This window comes from Engraulis encrasicolus, chromosome 5 (assembly GCF_034702125.1).
Source record: "Engraulis encrasicolus isolate BLACKSEA-1 chromosome 5, IST_EnEncr_1.0, whole genome shotgun sequence".
Classification (NCBI taxonomy): Eukaryota; Metazoa; Chordata; class Actinopteri; order Clupeiformes; family Engraulidae; genus Engraulis; species Engraulis encrasicolus.
The window spans coordinates 35,978,114-36,000,102 of NC_085861.1; the positions used below are offsets into that span (position 1 = coordinate 35,978,114).

A 21,989-nucleotide genomic window follows, 5' to 3' on the forward strand; every position below is an offset into this window, starting at 1 on the left:
CTTGCCAAATTAGGCTTTTGGACTCGCCGGGTCTGTCATTAAGTTTTGTTTAGAACACTGGCCATCATAGATTGTAAAGTGGAGCTTGAAATCCAATAACAAACAAGTTTTGTCTTCACATCCATGCCATATAGGTTATCTTCTAAGGTTCACACTATTGACATTCATCCTTTTCATTGTCAAACACTGACCGACATGTGACTCGGACTTGACTTGGACTCGAATCTTTTTGGACTCGGTCTTGTCTCGGACTCGAACCTCTTTGGACTCAGACTTGTCTCGGACTTGACTAGTACTGGTCTTGGACTTGTCTTGGACTCTACAAAGGTGGACTTGACTACAGCCCTGCTTACAAGTAGTAAAGACGAAAGAGCTGCGAGATTGTGAGGTTTAAGATTTTGGACCTCAGCGAGGCTGAAAGGGCTACAAAACCACAAGCAAGAAACTGAAAGGAGCAAACTGTTGAATTGAATTTCTTCCACAATTTAAGAAATACAAAATCAATCGATGTGACTTCTAACACATGCATAATTATCATCAATTAAAAGAAACGTCTGACCTCTGCCAGAAAACAAGGGCTTCTTTAGCGAGAGGGGTTACATACTTGAACTGGCTGTGGAAAATGAACCCATACAATAAGGAGCAATGCTGTTTGTGACATAGTTATCAATTTAGAATTTGAGATGTATATTGAAGTTGTAGGATAATTCAAGCTATACAGTGAGAATAGTGTATTTGATCCCTTGCTGATTTTGTTGGTTTGCTCACTACAGACATGATCAGTCTGTAATTTTATTGGTAGATGAATTCTAACATGAGGAAAGTCCAGAAATAAAATAATTTTAATGGATTTGTATTTCATTGAGGGAAACAAGTATGTAATAGCCTGGTTCACACCAGACAGTGTATGTGTAGCTTCGGCGCCCCCTGGCGGAGCAGAGCTACACACACTACCAGGGGGCGCCGAAGCTACACACACACCGTCTGGTGTGAACCAGGCTATTACATACTTGCTTCCCTCAATGAAATACAAATCCATTAAAATTATTTTATTTCTGGACTTTCCTCATGTTAGAATTCATCTACCAATAAAATTACAGACTGATCATGTCTGTAGTGAGCAAACCAGCAAAATCAGCAAGGGATCAAATACACTATTCTCACTGTATAGCTTGAATTATCCTACAACTTCAATATACATCTCAAATTCTAAATTGATAACCATGTCACAAACAGCATTGCTCCTTATTGTATGGGTTCATTTTCCACAGCCAGTTCTGCCTCTGAGAGAGTATGTACACAGTGCCACCTGCTGTTGCTATCTCCCAGACGGCTATTTGCATGTTGCATAACTCAACACGTAACACCGGCCTAGAAAAAAACTCTTTTATTGACATATGAAACAAAGTAAGAAACGTAGATGGAACAAACTTCTCTTTCTTGTACAACTTTCCAAAAAATATATCGCCTGTGTCCGGTCAAAAAAAAAAAAGCTTTATGTAGGCATAACAAAGCAATAGTTAAAAAGAAATGAAAACAAAACAAAAAGAAAACAAAACAGGAAATGGGCATTTCAGCATAACATGTATTGCAAAACGAGGAGAATCTTTACAGTGAAGATGTAAGTTTGCACGCATAGAACTATGTACCTTACAAAACCTTACAAAGTATTGCCTACCAAATGCTCATGCCATACTTGGCTGGGTTCAGATCAAACGGAAGTTCCAAATTTATAATACAAAAGGCCAAACCAGACTTTGTTTACATTAACTTTTCATACATTAACTTTTCATCTGGAAGTATTACAGAAAACTCAACTCTAAATACTTAATTCTTCCACATATGACTGATGTACCAAATCTTACAGTCTCCAACTTGCCACAGAGGCAATAAAAATCATGTTTAAAAAAAAAAAAAGTAAAGTGTCAAAAATAATGTCTCTCTCTAGCGCTCTTCCATTTTTTTCAGAAATTAACCGACTGATCTGATCTCATAAACTAAAGCTGTAGAGGACCTAGTCACCCCACACAGCGTCTGCAAAATAAAACGTGTGTAATCAATGACTGATGTTGGTTGGTTGGTAGTGGGGGGGTTGATGGCTAAACAGAGGAAGGGGCGGAGAAGAGAAAAGGAAAGGAGAGGGACAGGACGGGGAGCAGATGAGAGGAAAGGACATAGATATGAACACTAGATACCACGTTGACCGCTCCTTTGTATTGGAACCAATGACTCAAGCCAGATTGCTACCATGTTTAGCTGGCATAATCCTGCCATCAATTGGTGACAAGACGCACATAATCCTGTAGGTGGCGCTAACATCTATGAAAAATATCATGATAGCGGCCCAAGATGGTGGCACCCAGGGTTGGGCCACTTTGAAAGCCTCAACATGGCATCTGGTCTTCATATCTATGGAAGAGGAGAGGGTAGCCGTGGAGGAGAGGGAAGCCGTGGAGGAGAGGGGATGAGATGACTGGGTCTTAGTGGCCGCCTGATTTGCGTCCGGCCCAGGAGCGCGATCGGGATCTGGAGCGGGATGGGGAGCGGGAGATGGAGCGTGAGGGCGAGCGCATGTGGGGATCCTTCTGGGAGTCACGGCCGGAGCCTGACATCAGGTGGAAGTCGTCAACGGGCGGGCTGGGGGACTTGGACGGGGTGCGAGAGCGTCGGCCCTTGGGCCTGAAGCGGTCAGGGGAGGGGGAGTGGGACGGGGTGCGGCTGCGCGGGCCTCGCTGGTGATCGCGCTGGGGAGGCCGGTACCTGCAAACACAACACACATAATCAGGATGATAGAATGTTGTGGAACTATGGATTGGATTGGATTACATTACATTAAACTTAGCTGACGCTTTTATCCAAAGCGACATAGTAATTTATAGGGTATCGGTTACAGTACCAGGAGCAATATGGGGTTAGGTGCCTTGCTTAATGGTACTTTAGCCATGTGTAGGGAGAGGAAAGGGTAGAATTGCTCAAGTTATACAGCCCCCTTTTTTCATACTGAAAAGCCTCCTCAAGGATTCAGGCCAAGCAGCGGCATGATCACAACAAGTTCTTGTGCTTTAACTGAATGGCGGCTGCTGAAACAGTCGTGTGTGTGTGTGGGTGTTTGCACATGTGCGTGCCTGCTTGAAGCCATTTCAAGACAAAAGATATTTCTGTACAAAACTAGGACGGTCAATGTAACACACAAAAACAGTTCATGGCAGTGAGAGCACTTTCAGGCAAGCTAGGCAGCCATGAGAACATTACAGAAATACCAAAGATTCACACTAAAAACAAACCAACAACCCAACATTTGCTTTCACATGGACTCCATTTTCACTCAATCACAGACACTTTCATATTTTCAGCAGTAAAAGATCACACTGCTTGGCTTTGTAACAACCTGATGTTTCTAGAGCACAGGAATGGCTCCTGGAGGCAGCAACACGGGAGTACTAAAGCATATGGTGGGAAACCAGACCTGCCCCCCCACCTCCCCCAGCCAAAGCTGTAGAGAACAGACGGCCATTCACGCACGGCCAACCGTCCCGCCACCAACACAAGCGGGGGAAAAGGGTCGAGGCGAGTAAACACAGGGCTGAGTGACGTGCACAGGAGGCCACTGGAGCCTGGGTGTGAAGGGAGACGACAGTCAACAGCTAGTATAGAGGGGGGCCTACTACAGATAAGGGCCTGCCTCCACAAATCCTCACAGCCCCTGACACTTTAACAAGTACCCAACAGCTGTGTGGAGCGCCAGGGGAAAGAGGCAAGTGGGGAACTGTGTAACAGGGTGAGAGAGTGTGTGTGTGTGTGTGTGTGTGTGTGTGTGCGCGAGTGCATGCGTGTGTGTGTGTGTGTGTGTGTGTGTGTGTGTGTGCGCGCGCGCGTGCGTGCGTGCGTGTGTGTGTGTGAGAGAGGTGACTCTTGAGGGCTTCTTCACTGTGTGTGTGTGTGTGTGTGTGTGTGTGTTACTAACGGCTCCAGGACATACCTATCATTATCGTGGCTTCTGCTGCGCCTGTGTCGTCCGTATGAGCGCGAGCTACGAGAGAGAAGAAAACGGTAGCATCACTGTGTGGTACGACTTCCAAGACATGCGGCTCAGCTGCATTAAGTAGTTTCAAAAACTCAAGAGTTCAAGCAAGATAATGACCGTAAATAAGTGCTGCACCTGGTAGCAGGAAAGTTGAATAACAGCAGTGTTGCATAAGGCTCATTTTCCGCCTGAGGAACTTAGAAGAGCTGTGGAGCGAAGACTTCTGTATAATCCAACCAAAGAACATTCCTGATATTCTGGCAAAATGTCCAGCCTATCTGACCGCTTTAACCATTTAAACACCCAGCCATTTCAGGATTTACAACAAATATTTCATGTTTTTTATTAGTAGTAGCCATTAGTAGCACTAGGGGTAGCACTGTTCTGCTCTTATCTTATCTGGACCCTGTTTCTCAAAAGCATTGTTGTTAGCCCACCTAATAGAAATTGCACTGTGACCAAGGAAGTTGCTAACTAACTAGCTGTTGAGAAACGCGCCCGAGGTCTACCAGCTCTACTCAAGTCTCTCCTTCACAAATTTAGTTTGTGCAATTATCTTTGAGCGTGTGAATGGTTCAAGACGGCCACCAAGGCATCAGTGCATGGAGTTCCATGATTTTCCATAGAATTCCACCCGTTTCCATGTATACATTGTGCTGTATGCATTTTAAGGAGCCGAATTCAAAAACCAATGCAATGTGCGCAGTGTAATACCAACAAAGGTGTTCCATTTCTAGTCCAGTCTTTCTGGGCAGGCCTGCGTGCTAGCCACTCATGGACTTGAGTGACCTTCACTGGGTCTCCTAAAGTACTACAGGAATGCAAGGTATCGCTGCGTGTTCTGAGGTCAGGACGAGGCCTTTTGAGAAGGTCACAGTGACTGGTGTATGTTGTGAGACCGGGTGGTGACACATTTGCCTTTTCAGTAGTGTGTGTATATTTTAAGCTGCAACTGTGTGTGTGTGTGTGTGTTCGTACTCTCGAGGGCTCTCAGATCGTCGAGGTCTGCGTTCGTAAGAGGGGCTGCGTGATCGGCGGCGCTCGTAGCTGCGACTGCGAGAGCGTCTGCGTCGGCCGTCCCGTCGAGGCGCATCCTCGTAGTCGTCATAACGGCGCTCCTTTGTCTTCATCTGACCGGGTGCTGCAGAGGAAGAGGGGAAACAGGGAGAGGGAGGGGAGTGAGACAAAAGCAGACACCACTACAGATGCACTTACACCACTTGCCTACTCTAGTGAGCACAACACGTGCATACTCTAGTAGTTTACACATTCAACTAACTGTAGAGAGGCTCAGAGGGGAAAAACACACGTGCAGTGTGCAACCCAAATCCAATGCCAAGGCAAGCTTATCAAAAAAATTATTTAAAAGAGGCCTAGCAACTGTAACCAAGTTTTCTCTTGGCAGCTACTCACTCTTGCGGTCTCCTTGGGCAAACTGGATCTCAATCTGACGTCCGCAGACCCACTTGCGGTCCAGGTTATGCAGGGCATCCTCAGCATCACGCACGTCCTCAAACTTGCTGTGGGGTTAAGGGTTTTGCATTGCATTTGGACACAAGAAGTACTGCAGTGGCTAGGATAGGGAAGGGGGTGAGGGTGGTTTGGAAGTGGGATGGATTGGGTTGGGGGGAGGGGGGTTGACTATCAACTTGACGATCACTACTTTAATGTTACTGTGATTCAGCTATATGGCAGTCAGCCTCACTAGCATAACAAAGGGATAATGTGACAAGACGCTTCAGTACAGAAACGCTGTGATTTTACAAGAGGCTTTACAGCAATGGCAGGAAAGATTTAATTCATGATTTTCACACATTGATTTATTTGATTTAACCTGTTGTGATGTTTAATGTTTCAGATGACAAAAATATGCTTCTCTCTTGATCAATGTACACTAAACAAATACATATCTTAAACATGGGAAAAGGGACAGATTGTGATTTGTTTCAATTGGATGTGAATGCATTGCCGCTAGCTTGGGTAGGATACAGAGATTAAGACTGGTTACCTTTACAAGCTTGACCTTTGACCTTTGAGCTTGACCTTGGGCTTTATGCTGTTAACGTGCTTCCAAGAGGACCTTGGGAAGAGGGGCCTTTGTCTTTGGCTGCTTGCTTGGCTTTATTTCTGTTTCTTTTTCTTTCTTTCTCTCTCTTTGGAACTGATCGAAGCCTGGACTGGACGCCAAACTCTGGTTCCCCTCTTTTTGATCCTCTTTGAATCTTCAAGCTTTAACTTTTTCTCTTTCATCTTTTCCCCCTTCTACTTGGGTGACCGCCTGAGTCCTTATGGTCTCTCTCTGTGGGGACTTGTCTCTACTCTATACCGGCCTTTACATGATCTGTGTTGGGACGGTCTCCAGAACTGTATGTCTTTACATTGTCTGAGGCAACAACAGAAGAAATTGCAGTTAGGAGCCATGGCCAAAATGCATTCAAATTAATAAATAAATGATGTCAGTAGGTTGCTCTGCATACATACAAAACATGAAGAGCAGCCCTACAGACTGCACCATTCCCCCCACCATGTTTACCTTGTATAGTATCACACCCACTGCCCTTACACACAATACACAGAGCAATTCAGCTTTACAAGACATTGCAGAGGTCAGGGATCATATTGAGTGCATCAGGGGCTACAAAGGATATTGAATGTATGCAAATCCTCTTGGTCGGCGATTATAGAAGTCAACGGGAATGTAGACATCTACAATAGGCCCGTACCGACCAAACTCACGACGCAAATCCTCTGGCCTAAAGCACCGTGAGATAACAGGACATTCACTTAACTGGCTAACACATTACCCCTACTCAGCCAGTTGCAGATAAATAAAATATACAAGTTTAAATTAACCCCAGACAGCCTGTAAACAAACGTGTTAGAGTTCGCACAAATCAGACATTCATAAAGTTGACCACAAACACACACCAAGGACAAATATGGGTTGTGTAAAAAGGTTTGTTTGCTATGTCTGACCAAGTTCAAAAGGTAAGACTGCTCAACCAAGTTGGCTTGCATGGTTACGTGCAGATGAAATTTGATACAAGAGCTAAAGATAGTAACAATATTTGAGAAGGCATGTTGGTCAGACTTAACCGGACAAACCTTGAAGACCCCCGGGGCCATCCCAGTGACTGCGTAGCAGTCTATTTTTAGGGTGTAAGTGTGCCCATCTACTTTGCCAAATACAGGCACAACTTTCGTCCTCGAGAGGATTTGACTGGCAAACATCAGTAACCTGTGTGTACCGTTGTGTGTATAACTGAGCTGCTACCAGTACGATAGATCATCTAGTTTAACTAGACAACAAAAGCGCCAAAACAGCGAGGCCACTCAAGGGGTTGCCATGGGACTGTAGGCAGTTTGTGTTTATGTTCAGTGATGGCCTGTTAGCAAACATTGCTGGCAAAGATATTACGTTCTATTGCTTACTGTGGCCATCAAATACAAACGCCAATCTGTAGCAATGGCGCTCACTTAATGCGTGCGCTCACAAACTCTACAAATGACTGTGTCTATTAAGACAATATAGACATTACAAATCGTAACTAAAGACAATAGCAAAGTGCAGCCATGGCTTGCGTGTATTAACGGCTAGCCAAGTTACGGCTGGGGCAAATGTCCATTGTGCATGTGCTCCCAGCCTCCGATGTACAAAAATGAGCCTCATATTTAGCTTCGAAAAGAAAACAGCACGCACGGTTTACCTTTTAGAACCACAGTTTATCTTGATAGTGCATTTGGTGTCGACGCTAAACGAGCATTCCCGTTAAGTCTGTCTCGTGGATGTGCTAACATGGAGGTCTCTAATGGAGGACCAGTTTGCACAGGTGTGCAAGCTAGCAGGACGTTTACGTTTAACCAGGCCTACGAAACCCAAGAATAACGCGCTCAAATGTCTTAAGCGTCCTTACCTGGATTCATCAGAAATATTCCGAATGAAGAGAGAGGTATTTGGTGGCCTTAGATATCTGGCCATTTTTCGATTGTGTTAATCCGCTTTCAATTTCGGATACGGGAGGAACAGCCTAGCTGCGGCCTAGCACACGTCGCCAGCTTTCAGTTGTGTTCCACACGCATGCGCAGCCTGAAGAGTTGTCAGTGCGTCATTCTTGATCCGATCAAACGATTGGATCAAACCTTCTTCTTCTTCTTCTTCTTCTATAGGGTTTTACGGCAGCTGGCATCCAAAAAGTTGCATTGCTGCCTCCTACTGGGCTAATGCTTCACAGCATTAAATTCTGCCATATAGGCCAGTATCTAATAAAAACTTAAAGAAAAACCGCTTTCCCTTGACACTTGTGCCCACTTCAAGTACACTTTTTAAAGATATCTCCTTCAATCCACACCGCTTTAAGCGCCTGATCAAATCTTGCCTGTGAGCATCATAGGCCTACTTTGGGCAAAGCAACAATACATGGTCAACAGTCTCCCTCTGCTGGCAAGTGCACAGTCCGTCCTGGTGTTTTCCTAAAATATATAAAGTGCTGTTCAGACAGGTATGGCCTATTCTCAGTCTTGCAATGATGACGTCCTCCTTACGCTTACCACTGGTGTATGCTGTAACTGAGTCAGAAACACTGTCAACTAAAGAATAGAGATGCCTGCCTTTTGTCTCTTGATCCCACAACTGTTGCCATTCAGCAAGAGAATTCTGCCACACAATACTCTTCCCTTCAGACTTAGACAGAGTCAGAGGCACATCAATCTGTACTTTTCGAGTCGCCTCCTTGGCCAGCGCATCCACCTTCTCATTCCATCTGAGCCCTACATGTGCAGGTACCCATAAAAATGACACAGTCACTCCCTTTTTGCCCACATCATTAAGTGCCAATAAAGGATCAAACCTTGTGACGTTCTTTTTGTGTTAAAGAAGGTGAGGTTTTGTTTGTTTGCATTTTTTTTTTACAGTAACGTGGTGAAACAATTTCTGGCAGACCTCAGTAGCTTATGTTTTCAAGTTATTTTCCGAGATATTTTCTTTTACTATTATCAATAGCCTTAGGTTCCTTATTGTTTCATTTTTCTTTTTGCTATAGCCTAGGCCCTACTATTTATTTTGCCTCACTTCATTTACCCTTACTTTTTGATCAATTTTCCCATCAGTTTTATTTTTCTCATTATTGCCTTTTATTCGTTTTATAATTATTTTATCTCTATTTTTTTTTGAAGTGTTTAGTTTTAAGTGTTTTGAGACCATGATGTAGGCCTATGATGATATTGCACTCTAAAGAATAAATATTATTGTTACTATGAAAACTCAGTTGACACATTGCTTGAATTTTAAGTTAATTTCAATATTCTCCCTAAAAATGCTGGCTTAAAAATTACCCAAAAATAACCCAGCACTGGGACAAAAATTAAGCCAGCCAATTTTACAAGCTAAGTTTTCTTTATTCACAAAAATTGAAGAGAAAAAAAAATCACCTTTCTTTATTTTAGAAACGTCAGCTTTTTCAAGTCTCTAAAGTTTGTAAATAATAGAAAAATGAAAGACTTCTGAATGTTGTTGATGATGATCATGCTCTTATACTGTTTATTGTCTGGTTTTTTTTATTTCTTTGAGTTGATCAATGTAACTTAATCTAAATAGTCCTTTCTACTGTAATCACTTGACCTTGTTTGCCTTATTGTTATGCCATGTCTTTTATTGCAATTTCAAAAAAAAGAAAAAAGGATCAAACCTTATGACATCCTTAACAAGGAATGTTAGGCCTCTATGGATAGGATGGGCATCAGCACTTCTGTATTTTTTCTTATTTCTTTTTTGCAAATGAATACCAATGCATTTGTTTGTGTGTGGTTGGTATGACAAAGTTTATTTAAATATCTTGTTGTGTTGGCCCCGCTCATACTTTTTTGCTCTTCCTGACCATCGTTGCGCCTCCTACCGTCATGGTCTGTAGGGGAAACAAAACAATTGATTAGGACACAAATAACATCTTGACTAAATATTTCAAGTCGATACGGTAAATTTTAGGTTGGTGTAAAAAAAAACAAGTTACGAACATACTGTTGAGTGTGTAGCCTAATAGGATAACAGCCAGGATATTAGCCCACATAAATACTTATATATAGGCTAGGCCTATGTTTTTTTAAGACAATTAAAATGACACTTACCTCAACCATCTCTCCTCCTACAATCTCTTGGATATGAGAGAACTTGTCTGTCTTGCAGATCAGCTTCCCTCCGTCCAGCTGGACAGTGCACTGCCACCAGAATGAGAGAAAGACGGTTAGTGACAGCAGAGATAAACAGTTGCTGCTTTACTTGTAGTTGTTGTTGTTGTGGTGGTGGTCTCTCTCTCTCTCTCTCTCTCTCTCTCTCTCTCTCTCTCTCTCTCTCTGTGTGTGTGTGTGTGTGTGTGTGTGTGTGTGTGTGTGTGTGTGTGTGTGTGTGTGTGTGTGTGTGTGTGTGTCATATAAAGTAGGAATTATATGATAGCATATGCAAAATAAATTGTCCTTGCTGTGCTCTATTCCATAGATCTATGCATAATGAAGCCCTTATCCAGTGTTCTTACACACCGCCGAAAAAACACCAAGGCCTGATTGGGCCCCTGATACGTCCAGCCAAGGTCAAGATATGGCCCCCGCCAGCAATACGGAAGGGTCCTGGGCCCAGGGGAGAGAGCCCTGCTTGCCACCCCCACCCCCTCCCCCATAGCTCAGCTCTTGATGCATGCACTGAATGGAGCAGCAGATATTTAAGCTGTATAGTACCTTGAGCTTCTTGCCGTCCATGGTGGTGATATCGGCCTCCTTGCCGATGGTGAAGGAGTTGGTGACGGACTGGTGAGGCGTCTTTGAGGTGATGGTGAAGCTGTTCCCCGTCTGCTTGATCTCCGTCACCGGCTTGATGTCCTTGGCCATCTTGATTACATCCTCAGGGAGAGCTGCAGAGGGGAGACAAACAAACAACAAATGTGATGAGACAAAGGAAGCCACTTATTGGAGGGAGAATACAACTAAGCAGGCCTGTCTGTGGGTGCATGGGGAGAACAGGTCAGTTAAGTGAATGACTTTTTCCAGGGCCAAGTGAAAGCTCCCAGCGACCCTGCAACTAAATATTTTGAGGAGGCAGGAAAGTCACTTATGGGTGGGAGGATAAAACATGCAGTACATGGAACAGGAACATGAACATACAGTAACAGTAAAGATTCCTCATAGCACGAACTACAGATTCTTTATGGGACATTGAACACGGAACAAAGGTAGGCTACTAAAGATTCCATATGGAATACGGTACGCAACATAGAAGGCTGTTGCTAAACACCTGAGAGGAATACAGAAAGATGAAACTGTAACCAAAGATTCCACTGGCTGGCACTGTGACCAATAGGTGTCACTGATGTCACGTCAGCTCATTTTTACAGCAACGAAACCTTTTTTTTCTTATATCTGTATCGATACCATTTGACACGCGTCCATAAGGACCAATATCTTGGATAGGATTAGTTACGCAATCAATGCATCGGTTCAGCATAAGTTGAACATACATGTTATGCAAATAAGATGATTATCGATGATGAGCAGTTTGGAGTACAGTATAGGTCTATTTATTCCGTAAGTCCACGAAAGCCCTGTGCAGCATTCTAGATTGCCAGCAATAATATTATCTTTGCATATTCTACTTGCATACTAATTGTATGACAGAATAATTATAAATGCTGTGCAGTGTATGTGTGTGTGCGTGTGTTCTGAAACTCTTAAACTGTGCAGTGTGCAGAATTTCAATTGTATCACAGAATGATTTTGTGTGTGTGCATTCTGAAACATTCTGTGCATGAATTTCAATTGTATGACTTATTGTTGGGGTGTGTGTGTGTGTGTGTGTGTCTGTATTGTGGTTCTGTATTCCTTTCCGAATACTTACAGATGGCCCTGAGGAAGTCCTCATAATGTGTATGTGCGTGTGTGTATGCGTGCAACTGTGTGTGCGTGCATCTTGTTGCGGTATTTCAAGAAGGCTACTTACAGATAGCTCTGAGGAAATCCTCATAGTTCTCCTGCACGTAGACCTGCCATGTTCCGCTGAAGGCCATGATGTTCTAATGTTCTAATGTGCTCCCTGTTGGGTTCCCCTGTCACCAGATGGATCAGAGCCTGAGGCCGCTGGAAGGATGGATGGATGGATGAAGCTCAGCGCAAAGTGAGGAAGAGGAGGACCTCAGGCGATGTACTTATACCAGCGGCTCGGCCCCTGGCGACGTGCACCTAATCATTAACGCTGCATGGGATTCAGGAGGAGATGCTCAATGCTGTTTGAACAACCCAGCGTTCGCCTGACCTCACTCCCCAAACTCCCCTAACCTAACGCACACAAACACACGCATGCGCACAAGTGGGCACCGACACAGAAACACACACACGCAAACACACGCACACACACACATGCACACACACACACACACACACACACACACAGACACACACACACACACACACACACACACACACACACACGCCATGCACCCCCCCCCCCACACACACACACACACATACATGCAGATGTTTATTGTCTCTGTGGACTCTGACAGTGACGCTTCTTTCAATCAATTATTCATTATTATTACACACAATGAATTTTTAAACAGGCAACAGTTAACAAAGCAGCTACAGTATTGCATGCCGGGGCCTCTGGGGCCTCTGCGGCCCTCTGGGTATTTGTACAGTATACTCTTGAGATCATGTCTCCTCACATTGCGCATACAGCTAATATTTCATACAGAGAGTGTTTGTTTGTAAGACTGTAGCGCAGAGCCTCTGCTATAACCTTATTGTCACCAAATTGATAATGACCAAGTCTTACGGTAATTAGATACTTCAGGGTATTTTCACATAGTCCCCTTTAAGTGAATTAAGTGTATGTACGGTTAGTTTCCGAGGTGTCTTTGGAGCACTTTGGAGCATTCACTAAATTTGCAAAAATGAGTCACATGTGAGTTCGCCTAAATGGCTGAAAGGGACCAAGCGTGAAAATGCATTAGCAATGTTGTTCTGATGTAGTTGAGTGTTTTCAGCTAAGAGTGAATAGGCTGCCGACGGGCCCATCTGCAGTATGAGGTTACAAGGGGAGATTGTTTACTTGCATCCCAAGTTGAGCGCTCCCATCCCTTCTCGTTTAAAAGGGAGCACAGTGAGAATGTGTGTTAAATGCTGGCACGGGTCCTGCAATGCAAGATGAGGACCACACACACTCCAGTCACGACAGGTTATATCAGTGGTTTGGCTCTCACATGCACATACTGTATAGGCCTACACATGCACACACACATGAAAGTCAGGACCTCTCAAAACTTCCCCTCTGTGCTGCTACTGTGGTGTGATTGTGTCGGGATAAGTTCAATTGTGGAAGCTGATCATGTCAGTTACTTTGCTTTTTCTCAGATCATATCAGGCTTGAGTCTGTGGTGTGATCATGTCAGTAACCTCCCCAGCAGGAGCGGAGCTATAGGGAGTGTGAGCAGAGCACTTGCCCCTGGGCCCAGGGCCCTCGAGTATTGAGTGCGGGGGCCCTACTGTGAGCTTGGCAAGCTGTATAGGGGGCCCTATAAGTGTCTTGCCCAGAGGCCCCGTGTGCAATCGTTCCGCCACTGCTCCCCAGTAGCTTGGCATCAAGACTGTTCATGTCTAAAGCTTTGCCTCTGTTAGGCTTCAGTGTTTTTCTCCCTCAGGGGGATAATATTTCACACCAGAGAAACTTAACCTCAAGCATGAGGTTACTTGTGCCTGAAAATCAATGGTTAAAACTACAGTGCGTGGGTGAATGACCCAAGGGACTGTTTGCTTTTTCTCTTCTGCACAGAATATGCTGTGTTGCATAATAATCAAACACATGAAGTATGACCAGCTCCCACACAGTTAGGAAATGCTACTAGTGGACACGCACACACACACACACACACACACACACACACACACACACACACACACACACACACACACACACACACACACACACACACGCACACGCACACGCACACACGATCAAACGAGAGAGGTAGAATGACAGAATCCAATGTGAATCTGGTGAAAGCCCTTTATTAACACCGTAAAAGAAAAGAAAAAATGGTGGCAGACAAAAGAGAAGCAGTGACATAGCAACCCATAGCCATATGAGTGATAAAATTAGTGATCAATTTCACAGGCGGGTTAGCCTATGGTGTGTGCTGTATGGGAGATTACAGAGGAACATTCACACGTGTCAGAGCGCAGGCCTGCATAATGGTCTGGAAATATATATGGCTGACATGGCGAGCATAATGTAATATCAATCACCAGATAATTGGACTTTTGAATTAGCGCAAGCCCAATTAGGCTACGCAAGTGGACCTTTCACCATCTTGCACACTGCAGATGTACCGTATTTATATATAATCACGTGTTCTTGGAATTCCCCACTCATTTCATTAATCTATTAACCCCTTCTGGTATGACTATATGTACTGCTTTAGTGGGTGTCTCTCGAGCAATTTAATCTTAGCAGTGTAACTATAACTGTGATATCTTGTCAGATCAGCGGACGTAATTTAATTAAAATTTAACATATATTAGTACGTACTCTAATATATTTTATTGTTTTTTTGCATAATTACATTTTTTTGCTTTGTTTTTGCTGTTGTTGGTGCCTTCAACAGCCAGGGCTCTGAAACACTCAAACATGCAGTGATGCAGCATAAAGCATAAAGTGCCAAATCTAAAATAGTTATCTACTACCAAATTAGCAAACTGTGTGATGGGTACCCTATATGCATCGGATCCCCCACCCTATGCATCAGAGTCCAGGAGACGCGGACAAACTAGATTGAGAAAGTGAAAGACCTGACAAGTATTCCTTCTACCTGGGCTCTGCAGTTCAGGGCAACTCTCGTATTAACTACCTCATACACCCTGTGCTGGGTTAGTGAACTGGCTGGAACAAATAAGTGCACTTTTACTTTCTGAACTTGTGGATTTTCGCCTCTGCAGCAAGATGTCTACCCCTAGACACATTGAAACTCCATTGCACTGGCCCCCCTCTCCATGCAATGGAGCTCAGTATCTCCCTGAAGACGCCCGTTACAGCTCCACGGCCTCAGGAGGTGGCTTGTCCCCGTGCCTGTAGATGCTCACGGTGACGTTGACCGTCTCACTGCCGTACTGGTTCCGCACGAAGATGCTGTAGGTGCCGGAGTCCTCCATGGCAACCGTGTTGATGGTGAGCGTGGTGCACTTGGGCTCCTTGGCGATGTGGTACTGGTCCCTGGTCGTCACCTCGCGATCGTTCTTCAGCCAGAACATCTCAGGGGTTGGCTCGCCGTCACAGAAGCAGGTGAGGCACAGCGACTGTAGAGTAGAGTAGAGTAGTAGAGTAGAGAAGAGTAGAGTAGAGTAGAATAGAGTGCAGTAGATTAGAGAGGAGGAGAGTAGAGTAGAGTAGAGTACAGGAGGGTAGAGAGTAGAGTTACTAATCATATCCTTAAGGACATTACAGGATAAGCCATGTGTCTAGCAGCCACGCAAAACATACATAACACACAATAGAGACTGTAGAGGAGTAGAGTAGAGTAGAGTAGGCTAGAGTAGAGTAAAGAAGAGTAGGGTGAGTAGAGTTTTTTTTTTTAGCTCAGCGGAAATGGTGTCTAGCAGCCCACACAAAGCAGATATAATACACATTGATCTGTGCAGGCGAGGCAAGGGACTAGTGTGGGGTTGGTTGTGCCCATTAGCAAACACAGGGTGATGAACATGAGCAGAGGACACTGAGAAATACTGAGATCTGTGAGCCACGGAGAAGAGACAAAACACATCAAAACATTGGGGGGTGGGACTCAGGGGACATGGCAAACCAATAGACAAAGCACATAGGCCAACATACTAAAAGGTGGAGAAACATATGACAAGAGCCAACGCATGAAAATGACATGTAAAAGTGACTGTAACCACCAGTTACAAAATGTTTATTTAATTATATCTTCCCAGTCTGCAGAATGTCCATGATGTTATTTGTATACTACCCCCATACACGCACGTGTGCACGCACACACCTTCTGAAAGCTATGCACAAACAGACAAACAGATTCAAGCAATAGGCTTAAATCTTAGGCATATTAATGGTATCTCTCCAGGTTGCAGTCAAAACAAATACATACTAGAATGACAGTGTGGTCCTTGTACTTTTAAAAATGGATACAACCAAAATGCAACTTGGCTCATTGATAACGTCACTTTTTCTCAGAAAGCACAGAAAGTTTGGGGTAAGTTACTTTATTGAAAATTCTGCTCTCTCAGCTCATATTTTATTCATTGGTTAAAACATAATATTGTAGGACAGACAGTTGTGTAGGACAGACGAAAATGAAAATGCCTGCTGAGAAATTTAAACACAATATCCGGCAGGCAGACTCGCTGATACTTTAAGCTCCTCACGTATAGTCACACTCCTCGAGTCAGTGTTGAAGCACTCGAGTTCAAAGAAAACGAATTTAACTGCAAATATTCTGTATGCTGACAGTTTCCACTCCTTTTCATGTTTTTAAGTGGATGTAATCCATGTCAATGCTGAACTGCTCAACCCAGCACCCACAAGTTAAAGAAATGTCTGCTGCAGAAGTGATGTTAAATGCTAAATGTGAAATCATGGTCATGACGTCAATATGAAGAGGCTTGTTAAGTCGTTAAGTTAAGTCAATATGAAGAGGCTTGTTAAGTCGATAACAACATGAACAGGTTTGCTTAATGTCATATTGTCAAAGAGTAGAGGTTTCTTAATTCCTACGTCAACAGGAAGTGGTTTGAAAGTCATATCACACACTTTCCTCCATAATAACCACCATAACAGGCAGGCCCTTGGTGGTGGCGCAGGCAAACATGTAAGAAGTATCTGCTTCAGATGTGAGTTGGTTAGTGAAAAGTCACATCATCAACATGACCGTGTCAGCTAAGTGCAATGTAATAATGTAACATGAAGTGGTTTGTTTAAAGTCATGTGGACTATGTGATGTGATTTGTTAAAAGTCAATTCATTATCATCATCAAGTGTTTTTAAAAATCATATGGACAACGTGAAGAGGTCTGTTAAGTAATATCATCAACGTGAAGAGCAGGGTTGGAACAGACAGGTACATTTCAGTGGTGACGGGTAAATTTCTCAACCCACCAGTCACTTTGACGGGTGAAAGCTTTCACCTCAACTAGAGCTATAAATAGCCTGAATATCCAGGCGATTTTTTTTGTCCGGTGGGATTTGCCATTCTTCACCCTAAAATTGATTAGAATGCAGGAAATTACATTTAAAAATACTACATTTTCTCCAGACCCCCCACCACATAATTATTACCTATTATTGTTATCATTATTATGAGTTCACTGGTAAAAATGGGTTTAAATGAGTTTAAATCTACCCCACAGTGACTGGTGGGGAAAAACTCAAGTTCCACCCCTGGTGAAGAGGATAGTTTAATGTCATATTGACAAACTCATGTGAAGTGGTTATTTAAAAAAGTCATATGGCAATTAGAAATAGTTAGTTAAAGGTCATCCTATAAAGTTAGGAAGTCTGTTCATCAAAGCGAAATGGTTTGAAAGTCATGTCGCACCTTTTCCTCCATAATGGCCACCACGTCAGGCAGGCCTTTGGTGACGCGGGCACGGTCTGTGAGGGGGAGTTAAACAGGATTACCTTACACACCTACAGAACAGGGCTTACACACACACACACACACACACACACACACACACACACACACACACACACACACACACACACACACACACACACACACACACACACACACACACACACACACACACACACACACACACACACACCAGTGAAGACAATCACACACTTGAAGGGGATGATATTACTCATCTGCAGCTCTCTCTGCCTCTTACTGTAGCTGCTCCCCATCACACATTACATAAGGAGCATGATGACTCTGTATGTTACATAAAGGGTCGCACTTCTCTGCACTGCTATTGGCACACCAGCCAATGCTCGCACACACACACACACACACACACACACACACACACACACACACACACACACACACACACACACACACACACACACACACACACACACACACACACACACACACACACACACACACACACACACACACACACACACACACACACACTGTATTACATAAAGTGCCTTACTTCTCTCTGCCACTGCCACTTGCCTGCGGGGAGACAAAGACATGGGGCAATTAAAAGGGATTCCTGAACATCAGCTCAGCTGCATGGTGCACCGTGCTCCAGTAAAATCAAATAGAATACACTGTATAGCGTGAGCCAGTGAGGAGGTGAAGTGGGCTGGGCACATAGCCGAGTAAATGGGTTGGAAAGACATGAAATCAACCATGCACACACACACACACACACACACACACACACACACACACACACACACACACACACACACACACACACACACACACACACACACACACACACACACACACACACACAAACTATGATTGTACACACGCATGCAAACACTCACACATGTAATCGTTCTCTCTCTCTCTCTCTCTCTCTCTCTCTCTCTCTCTCTCTCTCTCTCTCTCTCTCTCTCTCTCTCTCTCTCTCTGTCTCTCTCTCTCTCACACACACACAAACAAATGCATGTTTTCTCTTTTTATTCTTCTCTTTCTTTCTCTCTCACACACATTAAAAGAAAAATTCAAATTCAAATGCACCACAGCAAACATGCAAAGTAGATAAACAAGTTTTACTTAAGTCTCTGGTACTCCAGCAGCGCATCAGCAAATGCTTCAGAAGGAGAGTCAGACAAGGAGAATCAAAATCAATGTAATTCTTACAGAAATAAACATCAATTTGTCTAAGGCCCTGTTGTTCTCACTCTCACTCTGTCTGTCTGTCTGTCTGTCTGTCTGACTCTGTCTCTCTCTGACATATAGCTACCTTGTCCAGAGAGGTCCAGGAGTGTGTGTGTGTCTATGCCACATGTGTGTGTCTATGCCGTTGGGCATCTCCAGTGTGTGTGTGTGTGTGTGTGTGTGTGTGTGTGTGTGTGTGTGTGTGTGTGTGTGTGTGTGTGTGTGTGTGTGTGTGTGTGTGTGTGTTCTGACACATATGGCATATAGCTACCTTGTCCAGAGAGGTCCATTTGGCGTGTGTGTTTGTCTATGCCGTCGTGCATCTCCAGGGTGTATTTGCCCTTGTCGGCCTCCGTCGGGTTCTTGATCTCGATCCACAGCTTCAGCATGCTGCAGCCAGGCTTGGTACGCTCATCCAGGTCAATCCTCCGCTCCCTACAGAAGCACAGCGCCGTAAGTAGTATTACTTTGCGTGTACACCAAAAAGCGGCCTATGCTACCGGAGCGACAGAAGTCATTTCTCTATGGAGGTTTCGCCGAATAAAGCGACTAAATCGATTTCACCGGGAACAGGGGCGCAACTACAGTATATGCGACATATGCGTTGCAGGGGGGCGCCAGAGAGAGGGGGGCACCAGAGAGAGGGGGGCGCCAAAGAGAGGGCGTTGGAGGGCGCCAAATAATTATTAAGTGTTTTTTTGGGAGGGGGGGCACCAAAATAGTTCTTGCATACCCCCCCAGAAATGAGTAGTTGCGCCCCTGACCGAGAACAAGGCAGCCGGCTTGTGAATTTCAGCGATTAAAAGTCAACTAATATTAATGAGGTATGACACGGCTCGACGAAAACCAATTGGAATCTTCCAATATCCCAGGCTGGACATGTGACTTTATCAGATTCAGAGTGAGGTTTGCTCAGTGTGGGGTGTTGCTGTATTCACTTTTTAAACTCAAGTTGTCATATTCTCATAGTGCATATCAGTGTTATCAGTGTCTTTACATTTTAATTTGTTAGCAATGTTTCCACATGCAAAATTGGAAATGTATTCATTAAGTTGTGAGAAAAAAAATCTAAATTGAGATTTTATGTTATTAAATCTTGCCAAATCTTTGCTATATCGCCCACCCCTAGTTCTACGTATGAGGGATGTGTAAGCGTAATTGTGAGTACTGACTTGAAGTGCCAGCTGGTCTTGAGGTAGCTGAGGTAGTACTTCATGGAGCAGTAGAGCTTGAAGCCCTCAGCAGTGCACTGGATCCTCATGGGACTGGCACTCAGGGCTATGGGACACACATAGTACACACACAAGTGAAGATCAACATGTGCACACACACCTTCACACACACACATACAGTAAGGAGAATAAGTATTTGATCCCTTGCTGATTTTGTTGGTTTGCCCACTAATAAAGACATGACCAGTCTTTCATGTTAATGATAATATGTATTATAATATGATGAGACAGAATACCAAAAAGAAAATCCAGAAATTAACTCTGAAGAATATATATTAATTGATTTATATTTCATTGAGGGAAATAAGTATTTGATACCCTGCCAACCATTAAGAGTTCTGATCCCGCAGATCAAATGGCACTTCCAATCAACTTGTTATCTGAATTGAACACACCTGTTAATAGTAACCTGCACAAAAGTCACATTGAATCTGCAGAATTAGTCCATAGAATCAGTCAATCAATCAAACTAAACTCGCCAACATGGGACAGACCAAAAAGCTGTCAAAGGATGTCAGGGACAAGATTTAGAACTCAACAAGGCTGAAATGGGCTCCTAGATATTAAGGAGCAAGCTGTTGGTGCATTTCTTCCCAATTTTAGGACATACAAAATGATCATCAATCATCAACCTTAGGCCTGTCTGTGGTTCCATCCAAGATTTGACCTTGTGGGAATTTAATAACCAGAAAAAAATAGATAAAGCACCTTAAAACTGTATGGGAGGAACTAGGAAATGATCTCAAGGCAGCTGGGACCTCAATCACTAAGAAAACTATTGGAAACACTTAATACCACAACGGATTAAAATCCTGCAGTGCATGTATGGTACCCCTGCTTCAGAAGGAACCTGTTCAGGCTCACCTGAAGTTTGCCAATGAACATCAAACTGGATTAGGATATGATTGGGAGGTGCTGGAATCAGATAACACCAAAATCAAACTGTTTGGCATCAACACAACTCAATCTATTTGGAGGAAGAGAAATGCTGCCTATGATCCCAAGAACAACACCTTCTCCAACATCATACATGAAAGTGGTAACATTATGTTTTGAGGTTGTTTGTCTGGCCTAGACACAGGACAACTTCACATCGTCAAGGAATGGATGAAGGGAGACATGTAAACGTACAATGCTGCATGCCAACCTCTTTCCCACCACCACTAGACTGAAGGTGGGTCATGGATTGGCCTCCCAATATGATAATAATCCATAATATACAGCCCAAGCAACGGAAGAGTAGCTCAAGTATAACCACATTAAGGTCATGAAGTGGCCTAGACAGTTTCCAAACATTAACCCTATAATAATCCTGTGAAGGGTACAAAAGATCCCATTTGCCAAGCTACAGTCATACAACTTAAATGATTTAGAGATGATCTGCAAAGAAAAGTGGACAAAAATCATTTCTAATATATCCACAAACATTGTCATTAACTGAAAGAAACATCTGACCTCTGAATGAGAAAACAAGGGCTTTGCCACCAAGTATTTTGTCTTCTTTGACTAGAGGGGTCAAATACTTATTTTCCTCAATGGAATACAAATCAATTAAAATATATTCTTCAAAGTTATTTTCTGGATTTTCTTTTTGATATTCTGTCTCTCCATAATAGAATACACTTTATCATTGATATTATAGAATGATCATGTCTTTATTAGTGGGCAAACCAACAAAATCAGCAATGGATCAAATACTTGTTCTCCTCACTGTATGCATGCACACACAAACACGTGCACACACACATGCATGCACGCACACACACGCATGCAGACACACACACACATACACATGCGCACACCCTCATATTCCCTTTCACTGTTCACATACAGTGCCAATACATGCACAATAACATATGCTTACCAAAACACCCCACCCCCCAGCCTTAACACACACAT

General features: G+C 43.6%; 3 protein-coding genes across 3 annotated transcripts in view; all 3 read right to left on the reverse strand.

Moving 5' to 3' along the window:
* Nucleotides 1–1,372: 1,372 nt before the first annotated feature.
* Nucleotides 1,373–9,720, reverse strand: srsf10a (serine and arginine rich splicing factor 10a). Its single transcript, XM_063199220.1, has 7 exons — nucleotides 8,872–9,720; nucleotides 7,939–8,164; nucleotides 6,673–6,777; nucleotides 5,438–5,541; nucleotides 5,003–5,165; nucleotides 3,980–4,030; nucleotides 1,373–2,760 (listed from the first exon to the last, which is right to left on the reverse strand). The coding sequence occupies exons 2-7, from the start codon at nucleotides 8,001–8,003 to the stop codon at nucleotides 2,481–2,483; spliced, it is 768 nt and encodes a 255-aa protein (XP_063055290.1). The 5' UTR covers nucleotides 8,004–8,164; nucleotides 8,872–9,720; the 3' UTR covers nucleotides 1,373–2,480.
* A 92-nt stretch (nucleotides 9,721–9,812) lies between these two features.
* On the reverse strand, nucleotides 9,813–12,200 carry fabp10a (fatty acid binding protein 10a, liver basic). The gene is made up of 4 exons (XM_063199221.1): nucleotides 12,003–12,200; nucleotides 10,748–10,920; nucleotides 10,145–10,234; nucleotides 9,813–9,924 (listed from the first exon to the last, which is right to left on the reverse strand). The coding sequence occupies exons 1-4, from the start codon at nucleotides 12,067–12,069 to the stop codon at nucleotides 9,874–9,876; spliced, it is 381 nt and encodes a 126-aa protein (XP_063055291.1). The 5' UTR covers nucleotides 12,070–12,200; the 3' UTR covers nucleotides 9,813–9,873.
* Nucleotides 12,201–14,052: 1,852 nt separating this feature from the next.
* The window catches only part of myom3 (myomesin 3), a 103,878-nt gene continuing 95,941 nt past the window's right edge, over nucleotides 14,053–21,989 (reverse strand). The window contains exons 32-37 of the mRNA XM_063199219.1: nucleotides 20,031–20,136; nucleotides 19,130–19,293; nucleotides 18,754–18,790; nucleotides 18,176–18,198; nucleotides 17,605–17,660; nucleotides 14,053–15,352 (exon numbers count right to left, since the gene is read on the reverse strand). Coding sequence (XP_063055289.1) covers nucleotides 15,086–15,352; nucleotides 17,605–17,660; nucleotides 18,176–18,198; nucleotides 18,754–18,790; nucleotides 19,130–19,293; nucleotides 20,031–20,136 — 653 coding nt within the window. The 3' untranslated portion in view covers nucleotides 14,053–15,085. The remainder of the gene's footprint in view (nucleotides 15,353–17,604; nucleotides 17,661–18,175; nucleotides 18,199–18,753; nucleotides 18,791–19,129; nucleotides 19,294–20,030; nucleotides 20,137–21,989) is intronic.